Source organism: Perissodus microlepis, chromosome 14, assembly GCF_051167445.1.
Source record: "Perissodus microlepis isolate ML-2025 ecotype Zambia chromosome 14, ASM5116744v1, whole genome shotgun sequence".
Taxonomy (NCBI): domain Eukaryota; kingdom Metazoa; phylum Chordata; class Actinopteri; order Cichliformes; family Cichlidae; genus Perissodus; species Perissodus microlepis.
The window spans coordinates 18,009,135-18,019,120 of record NC_140474.1 but is presented as its reverse complement, the minus strand read 5'-3'; the positions used below and the strand labels follow the sequence as shown (position 1 = coordinate 18,019,120).

At 40.1% G+C, this 9,986-nt stretch overlaps 1 protein-coding gene across 1 annotated transcript; it reads right to left on the bottom strand.

Annotated features, from left to right (window-relative positions):
• Positions 1–309: 309 nt before the first annotated feature.
• Positions 310–9,744, bottom strand: ankk1 (ankyrin repeat and kinase domain containing 1). Its single transcript, XM_084952019.1, has 9 exons — positions 9,417–9,744; positions 8,465–8,747; positions 8,164–8,315; positions 7,777–7,826; positions 6,816–6,971; positions 6,017–6,141; positions 5,066–5,099; positions 3,198–3,438; positions 310–2,463 (listed from the first exon to the last, which is right to left on the bottom strand). Exons 1-9 carry the CDS (start codon positions 9,599–9,601, stop codon positions 1,422–1,424), a joined length of 2,268 nt encoding a protein of 755 aa, XP_084808145.1. The 5' UTR covers positions 9,602–9,744; the 3' UTR covers positions 310–1,421.
• Positions 9,745–9,986: the final 242 nt, after the last annotated feature.

Genomic DNA, 9,986 nt, shown 5'->3' with positions numbered 1-9,986 from the left:
TGGATATAGCGACCATGATGTCACGCATTAGTTAAGGACGTCTGGTTGTGAAACACTAAGCTGTTTGCCTTCACCTTTGCCATCTTGAACATGATGAGCAAGGGGAGGAGTTGTTTTCACAACCAAGTGTGTTGTGTCCCTGCTGGCCAATGGAAAGAATGCACTTCTGGAGGCACCTCTACAGTGGATCCAGGTTTTTAGACTTGAAAAATTTGTCCATCATTTACATAATCTATTGTTTCTAATAGTGTATTGGTCAGGTAAAAAAGACAAATGGCAAGACACAAAGAAAGAAATGGTTTACCCAGTTCTTTTAATGAGCAGGAGAAGAGGACTGATGGTTTCATGCTGTCACGATGTAATCAAAATCAACACAGAAGGAAAATCCACACAAGTAAACAGACAGCACTTAATTTACTCAGGGTCAGAGATGCTGTGAAGGGGGAAAATGAACTCAGAATAAAATAGCAATTTAAAAATGATACAGCAGACATTCACTTAGCAACATATTTAAAAAAAAAAAATCCAAGCTCACGTCAAATATACCTCTGCTCTGTTCATTTACAGTAATTTGATTCAGCTCAGCTCCTAGCACTACATCTAAGTCAGTCACTGTGGTTCCAGGAAAAACCCTGTGAATGTGTAGGTCAATACAGCTCCCGAAACCATGCATTTCATTTCAATTTAATAAGGTGTCACTGTGGTAAATGAGTGTGTCACATGCTGGGAAGTGACTCCTTCAGTCTGTAAGGAATTATCGCGGCTGGTCATGAAGCATACATGGATTTTTAATCACAAATTCTCACATGAAGCTGTTAAAATGGCTATGTTGATTCTGATATATGTCATTTAACCAGATTGGACAAATAATACCTGCAGTCTGACAGGTTTAACCAAAAGAATGCCTTAGTAACAGCAACACTTTTTACTATATCATTTCTATCTTCCAGTCGACAGGAAAGCACACACAAAGAAGCAAACAAGCACAGGGATTCAATAAGGAGAATCAATATACTTTGTCATAATAGTATACTTCACCCGATTGTGACCCCCATGTGGGTGGCTCACTACAGTTTATCACAATAATGACCCTGTCAAACATTCACAGAATTTAAAGTAATTATTTTCAATACAAATGCCTGATTGTGTGGCACGTCTGTGGCATTTACGGGAAATAATTACTGTAAAAATCGGATGCTGTTTTTTTAAGCAAGGACAGCAATGGATTTCTGCTTTCAATTGTGCAATGGTCTGACAACATTCAAAATATAGATGGGTTTGTGAAATTGATTTGGTTTTCTTATGCGTTGCAAAACTGGTCTTTTTTCTGTGAAAAAAATCATCAATATCATGCTTTAAGTTGCCTGATAATCCCTCCTCTATAGTGCAACTTCTCCATTACATTGTCATCCTCATGATAGTTAACATGCATTTTCTAGTAATTCCACTATTTCCAACTTTTCACTCTGCTGAGCTACATTTAAAGCTGTGGATCCAGAAGAATTCAGCAGTGTCCCGTCTGCTCCATTCATCAGTAAAGCTTTTACAATGGGTACACAGCCGTGCTGGGCAGCCAGGTGTAAAGGTGTGGCATTTCCATAATTTAAAGCATTGACATTTGCGCCATGGAATATCAAGTGGAGGACACTTGGAAAACTCACACTTTTACATGCCACATGTAGTGGTGTCCATCCTTTACTCTCCTCTGTGACATGTGGGTCAGCCTTGGCTGACAAGAGTTTTGCTACCAAATCTGGCTTACTCTGGTGACAGGCCAGGTGTAGTGGAGTCCATCCATTCTCACCTCTTGCATTTACACAACCACCCTGACTCTCCAGTTGGACCAGTGTTGCTTCATGTCCCTTTAGGGCAGCCAGGTGCATGGGGGTCCATCCCTGGATAGTAGTGGCATCTGGGTTGGCTCCGTTTGACAACAGCTGCCTACATATGCCTGTATGACCCTTCAGAGCAGCCAGGTGAAGTGGAGTATTCCCTTTGCTGTCTGCAATGTCAACAGTCGCTCCACTCTGTATCAACTGTCTGACTACTCTGTTATGGCCTTCCTCGGCTGATAGGTGAAGAGCAGTGCACAGACATTTGTCTGTCACATTGGGATCTGCTCCATGAGTTAGGAGGAGTTTCACGATACTGAGATGCCCGTAGATGGAGGCCAAGTGGAGCGGTGTCCTCCCGTTTGCCTTCTCCTGTTCTACGACAGCTTCCTGCGATTGTCGCAAAAGTAGCAGGCGCACCACAGTTTCATGTCCATTTTGGCAGGCCAGGTGGAAGGGCATCCAGCCGGTTTTTTCCTGGGCATTGATGACAGCACCTTTGTCCAGCAGGAGTCGGACAGTCCTGTCATCGCCATTTTGAGCTGCAAAATGGAGTGGTGTCCAATCATCCTCATCTCCCAGGCTCACATCTGCGCCATGTTCCAGCAACAAAGAGATGATGTCATATAGCCTGTTGAAAATAAGTTTCATTGATAGAGTACATTACAACTTAAAAATAAAACAGTCCTACACTTCAGAAAACTACATAATGCCACCTCATCAGGATCAAGACAAGCTTGACTTTGCTTTAAAAACATAAATAGTGGGGAAACGTGGGCAACTCACTACATTATACTTTTGCAGTGACCCATGCCTACCAGATGTGGAACAAGAGTCAGAGATATCATGAAGTGCATGTAGTTTTGCAATCAAGCAACTAGAGTAGAGACAATGTTGCAGTTTTCAGGGATGTTTGGGCAATAGTTCAAGCACACTTAATCACTTAGATGATTTTTTGATCTCTGTGCGTGTGAACACTTTGTTGCATACGTGGATAAATACAGTTTCAGGAAATACATGTTTACTGGATATTTATGCCTTTCTACCAATCAATGCATAAATATTTTGCACAAATGGGATGCCATAAATAATTTTAACATCAAGATTATTATAACATTTCTCAATATTTGTAAGAGTTTTATAGATACGGTATAATAAAAAGACAATGACAGCGATACTGAATCAATCTTTTCCTTTAGTTCTTAGTAAGAAAGCAAAAACTGTATTTCCCTCATTTTCAGTGCTTCTCTTAAACTTTGAAGAGAAGAGCAGGAAATCTGGTTAAACGAAGGATCAAAATAGCACAGCATTGTCCCTTAGTTGCTTGTAACTGATCTAAGACAACATACACAGGCTTATACATACCTCTGCAGAACAGCAATAACAAGAGGAGTGTAACCTTTGGCAGTCGTACAGTTGACTTCGGCACCCAGATTCAGGATGTGCTCGACACTCTCTGAATCACCGCTGGCTACTGTGCAGTGAAGGAGTGTCTTTTTGCCAGAAAACTGTGAGGATATGTGTTCCCTTCTCACAGACTTCCTGAAACTGCCAAAGTCTTTTTTTGATAGCATAGAGAGAATGGCCTCCTTGTCATACTGGCCATCTGTTAAATAAAAAGAAATTTGCATTATACAGCTTAGAAAAAAGAACAAAGTCTGATGTTAATGTCTCTATTTCAACCTTTTGTAAGCCAACTTTTAAAAGGATGCAGAGCTTTTGAGTACTAGTGTTGAAGATGCAGTGCTGTGCAAAAGTCATTTTTTAAAGTGGCTTTCTGAAGGTCTTTTATAGTTTTTCTTTGGACATTGGCTGCTTTTTCACCTAATTTCAGTCCAGTCCATGTACCTGACCATTTTAACACTGACCTATGAATCACTCAAGGATATTAAAGAAACCTAACTCAAGGGATGAACCAGTGTTGTGTCTACACTGTATCTTTAAGCACTTTAAGTACTAAGCCTGTCATCGCAAAAGCAAGAGAACACATTTTAACATGCGTTAAATAGTATTTTTGTACCAAGAAGCAAGTGTGCATTGAGTGTAAGGAGCAGATGGAAGAGAACATGGGGAGGTGGAAGTATAGCTTGAAAGTCAGTAAAAGCAAGATAGAATACGTGCGTGAATACATGTATGGGTATGGGTACATGGGTATTGTGAAGGCAGACATGCAAAGGGTTAGACTGATGAAAGAATGATAGGGACATGAAATGATCCACTGTGGTGACCCCTAAAAGGGGAAGTGAGTATCTACAGCCATGTGTAAAACACGGTTTCTGCCTGGATTTCAGTAAGTGGTGTTGGGGATCTTTTTGAAACTGATTAAATTATGAATGCAGAAAAGTAGCATCAGATCCACCATGAACCACCATGAGCTACCATGACTTTAATCCCCCATGAAGTACTCTGAAAAGAATCTAATTGGCAGCTTTTATGAGCATGACTATGGTGCTAAAAAATACCTGGACTGAAAAGCACACAATGGAACACAATCAGTCATGGATTGGCCTCCTCAGAGCCCGGACTTCAACATTACTGCAGCAGTGTGGGATCATTTTGATAGAGAAAAGAGAAAAGGCAGCCAACATCCAAAGAAGAGCTCTGAAGCCTCAAGAACTATTAAATAAATTACAAGAAAGCTGTCTACGAGAGTTCAGGCTGTGTTGAAGAATAGTGATGGTTGATTTTCAAGCTTGTTAGAATTGCAGAAACTCTTCAATCTTTTTGCATGAAGTAATGTATGTCTGGGTAGGTTGTCAGTCATCCAGGTCCCCGTAGTCTGAAGAACTTAGTAAGAAAGCAACTGTTGTTTTCTTTTTAAGCTCCTCGTATTAAGAACTGAATTTCCATTTATATTTGAACTTATTTCAATAAATCGCAGCAAATATTTTTTAGCAAAACATAGAGGAATAAGGGTTATTTCAAGACTTATGCACAGTATTCTGTATCAGAATGTGTTCATAATTATAACAGACTGTAAAAGTGAAAAGCATCCTGACTCATTATTTTAATGTTGTTCGCAACACTGGGTTAAAAGCATCAACAACGCATTACTGTCTCCTCCCCTGAACAACAGCTCCTCCACTCTATTGATTGTATTGACTCTATTTGTCAGTGTGAAAGGTGATGGATTTTTTTAATGTGACGGCACTGTAAGCATCACTTTTGAAGTGTCAGCCCTGCAAAATTACATTGAACTGAACATTTCCACCATGCTCTGAGAGCTGGTTTACCTGAAGGAGAGACGGACATCTCGGTATTAGTGATCTAAAATGGAAACAAAAGAAAAGAAAAGAAAACAAAGGTTAATGGTTGTGATATCAGTCATCACAAGTGGCTTACAAGCACATTAATTAGTTATCGCGTGAACTCCAGAGTTAAGCAGAGTAATAAAAACTGATCACATTATTAATCTTATTTACACAGAATATAAAAAAAAAATTGTGTGTGTGTGTGTGTGTGTGGGGGGGGGGGGGGGGGGGGGGGGGGGGGGGGGGGCTATTTCATGCCTTGAAAATTTGTACAGAACTTCAAAGAAGGGTCTGAGACCTACCCTAAGCTAAGTACTACCATGGCTTTTATCCTTTTGAAATAATCTGTAGGTTACTAGACTGACTGCCATGAAGCTTCCATATTTTTTCCAGCCATTTTAACCTCTTATCCAGTTCAGGGTCATGGGGGCAGGTGGGTGAGTGGGTTAGAGGTCATCAAAGATAGCCCTTTCAAGTGTTAGTAAAGTGTCCGTTTAGAGAATGGTGGTTTTAATTTTGGCAGTTGTTGTTTTTTAATGACCCAAATTAGTTTGTAGGATTTTTTAACCACAGTTGAGGTGGCTGCTGGATGTGTTCTCCACTAACTCTGTTGGTTAATCTTATGATCGGTTTTGTTGTTGTTGTTGTTGTTGTTTTGCTTTTGAAGGAGCCGGGGGTGGCAGAAAACACTTGAAAGCAACTGGCTTTGAGGGTAAATCCTACTAAAACTGGCGATCCCCTGACTTTTCATTTGGTGTAACACAATTGACATTTTAATCGGCCTCAGATGTACATTGTGCTAATTAGCGAACGCTAGTGAACATTATAGTCAAGCTCACTATAATACCACTAATCTGCCCTCAAAGCTGGAGTAGATACAGTGCATACAACAGAGCAACTAGAGTGGAGTCTAAAGAGTGGAGTCGAACGAACCTTTTTCACTGATGAGAACAGCCAGGGATAATTTGCTTTCTGATCCACATCTCCATTTTTGCCACTGTGAATTGGCCCCGGGACCTTAAAGACTTCGCTCAAAGCCTCCGTTTGCTTCACAAAGTCTGCACACAAACAGCAGAAAGAAAATCTTTGAATTGTCCTGTTCAAGTTAATGTAGTCACCAAAACCAGGTGAGGACTGCCCCTCTACAGCATGAATGGTCATCCAGGAATCGCAGGTGAATTATTTCATAGATACGGTACTAATTGTGGAGAGATTTGCGAACACGACAAATTGGACAAGGTGCTGTTTATGAATAAACATGGAGGTGATTTGTATTCATCAGCATGACTTCTCAAGTCATGAGTGTTTGTTTAAACAATGGTGACCCTGCTTCTTATTATGTAAATGATGAAAGCCTCATTTGAATGTATGTATTTCACTGAAGCATTTTACGCATTATAATGTGTTCCCTGGGAGCACATCATTGACTTTTGACTTTAAAATTACTTGCAAAGCTGAAAGGAACAACATGACTATTTGTTGTTTATGCATTTATTTTTCTGAGTTCAAACACTGGTCTGATGAAACTGATGTGCGCTAGTAATCTTATTAAAATCCGATTGCCGTGGCTCTGCTCTGGGTGCTCAGATGCAAAACTGCACGTAGTGCAGGATATCTCTAAATCTTGTTCCACGTCTGGCTAGTAACCTGGAATGTCCTCTCCAACAAGTTTTACATTTAAAACATTTAAATTCATAAGAAAAAGTCTCCCAAAAGCATCCTTTTGCTGCACCTGAAAACGGTGGCCTCTTCCTGTGATCATCGTCCCAGCACTGCTTCATGATGCTGATCATCTGTTCACACTCAGGAGGCCTCTGATCGGGTATCATAGTCACACAGGGCCTCTTCCCCTGTGACACCTGTAAGAGCACTGTGGTCACACTGCAACCTGCATCCAGATTTAGATGTAGATGAGCACATGCAGTAAGCAGTCAATGGAGCAAAGTGAACCTACTTGTTTGATGGCTTTTTTCAAAGTGTGTGCAGGGCACTGAGCCAAAGTATGCTATACATTCATTTGGGAGAGTGTAATTTTTTTCTTCTACAAATGATCCCTCTGATTATCCCTCTGATGTTTAAGTTCTCACATAAAAATAGCCACATTTTTAACCTCAAAATCTGATTATTTTTCTCTAAAACATTGTGGTTATGAATCCTTAGTGGCTTATTATCAATGTGGTATTGCTTCTAAGGTCTAGACATACCAAATGAATCATTGTGCTTTTAACGTGTTTGTGGGTTTGTGGGTCATTACCACACTAAGCTTACAGACAGTTACTGTCGATATGCCGAGTTAAGATAACAATCTCTTGGCTTTGACTTTACTTTGAAAGTAGTATAAAGTTTATCTAATTCTGTAGGAAGACATCTGGCTTTTCTAACTCGTCTGACTTACCACTTCAAAATCTTCACAGACAATTGTTTTCTCAGAAGGAAATGTCTAATAATGGAATCATGAGTATACTAATTAAGCCAGTTTACCCCAAAGCACATTTTGGTGACATGTTTTAAAGCTTCTGCGAGTTTTGTTTTATATGTTTCATAATGTTATTCACATCATTTAAGAACTATTTCTAAAAACACTGAAATGAAATCCCTTCATGTTTATGCGGTGTTACATAATTCCTTTCTAAAGAAACGCCTATTAATCATGGAATGTAGATGGGATTCATTTCAAATGAATAATTTCCTACCTGCATACGGTTTCTGTTGTGTCAGAATTTCCCACATCACAATTCCAAAGCTGCAAATCAAAGCAGAAGGAAGCACTTCAGTCCTGGCGTTCTCATTTTAGCATACTGTGCATTCATTGAACTTTGTGGATGTCCTCCTCACACATAAAAGGCATTGAAAGCTCTTTTTTGTTCAATGAAAAGCTTTTCAGCAATGAAAAATAAATAAATAAAAGTGCAAAAACGAGTGAGTGATATACATCTAATATGTCCCTCTGACTTCTGAAAGATTAAAGTATATATATTGTACAGCAAGGTTACACTGTGTGAAGTGTGGACTGTGCGCTGAATCAGAAAAAAAGCTGTGATTCTGATGGTGCAATTTCAAAAACACCCTTGGCAAGTCACCTGTAAACATCAAAGGTAGTTCCTGGAGGATCGGGGGAGTGAGTGAAGGTCTCTGGAGGAATGTAACTTATGTTCCCTCTAGCAGTCAGACGCTCCATGAACAAGGTCTTGTTCATGCCCTCCTCCCAGTGGATTAAACCAAAATCTGAAATCTTAGTGAAAAAAAACACACACACACACACACACACACAAACACGCACACAAAACAAGAATAAGACAATGTTATCGAATTATCATAGAGCGCTCTGCAGAGCTCAGAATAAGCCAGGAGTTAATTTTAAGTTTCCAGAAGTTTACTGACCTTGATGTGGAGATGATCGTCCACAAGGATATTGGAAGTCTTCAGGTTAAGATGGAGTAGTGGAGGTTTCATGCTGTGAAGGAAATTCATGCCCAAGGAGGTCTCATGAATCATCTGAAACTTCTTTGGCCACATCAAAGTGTGACTGGCTAGAAGATTGTTCAGGGACCCATTACTCATGTACTCCATCACAAGTGCAGTCACTTCACTGCACATGCCATATATGGGAATTATGTACTTGAATTTCAATTTGGCTATGCTGGACACCTCCTCTATTATTTTCCTGGAATAGAAAAAAAAAGGCTGTGATTTTATTCGAATTTTGAACTTTGACCACTGGAAATGTTTTCTGTGAAAAACATCAAAAGTAGATGTGCTGAGAGCGATGGATACAATGAATCCAATAGTTTTTGTACAATTCAAGATGAAGTCCGAGTCCAATAAGCATTACCAAATGTTAGTTTAATCTTGAATTTGTTACAGTTCACTGATATTTGCCTTGGACAATATACTGTTTACCTTTTTTAGAATAGGTAGTGATGAATCTCTTGGCTTAAGCCAGGTTAATTCTGTAGTTGGTTAATGTTTAACTAATACATATTCACCAATCAGTTGTCATGTCTGGTTCAGAGGAGCAGAAATGTGTGTGATTAATCATAGCGGTGTTGTAACAAGTCCATGTGGTGTTTCACATTGCATTGTTCTGTACAGCCGTTACACTCCTACTGCCAAGTCTAAGTGCTCCCTGTTGCATGTGATGGTGTTAATTTAGCCCTTCAGAGAGTGCGTGGTGCTATAATATAGTGGGGTGGGATTCGTTGAAAGCTTTATCATATTACAATAAGTTATCCTGGCATCGCAAATGCTAATTAAATGATAAGCTGTGGGCCTTTCCTTTCTATAGACCCAATATTCTTCAAAGTATTCTAACAATTAAAAACTTAGTTCCCACCTGTAAAAGTTGTTTCCACACAAGGTTGTGTCAAACGTTTTCAACGCACAGTTTTCCCGCCAGAGCTTGACCTTGACCTGGTACACCTCACCAGATTTGCATTTAGCCACCTTGATCCAGTCAGCCTCAAAATCATCCTTCTGGAAGTTCCTGAACTGCCCAGGAGCTCGGTCAAGGCGATCCATGAGTGCAAAGCTCCTCTCTCACACAACCGCTCAAAACAATCTCAGTCTGTAATCCTTCACATCAACAGGGTTTATCTTCCAGATCAACATTGATCAGCAGCACCGCAGGAGCTTGTGTCTCACACGGGGAGAGAAAAAGCCCAAGAACACAGACACACTTTAAAATAAGTGGAGCTGGCTGTGTGGAAGTTACGAGGAGTGACATCCAAACTAAACTACACTCAAGATCTGTGGGCGGAGCTGAGCTGAGTTGTAGAACTTGTTTGCTCTGCAATGCTGCAAAGCTGGTTTTTAGCAGCCGAGACTGCTGTCATTGCTTTCGGTCAAGAGTGAAAGAACTTTTTCTTTCTCCTCTGATGCCAAGTTGTGATAATTTTTACATGCC

What these genes read in the sequence shown, in the direction of transcription:
- ankk1 (XM_084952019.1), bottom strand. Translation starts at nt 9,601, where the DNA reads ATGGATCGCCTTGACCGAGCTCCTGGGCAGTTCAGGAACTTCCAGAAG. An exon ending in TGTGGAAACAACTTTTACAG is followed by an intron (nt 8,748 to 9,416) that starts GTGGGAACTAAG and finishes TTTCTATTCCAG; the next exon opens with GAAAATAATAGAGGAGGTGT. An exon ending in GTTATTGCTGTTCTGCAGAG is followed by an intron (nt 2,464 to 3,197) that starts GTATGTATAAGC and finishes TATTTTCAACAG; the next exon opens with GCTATATGACATCATCTCTT.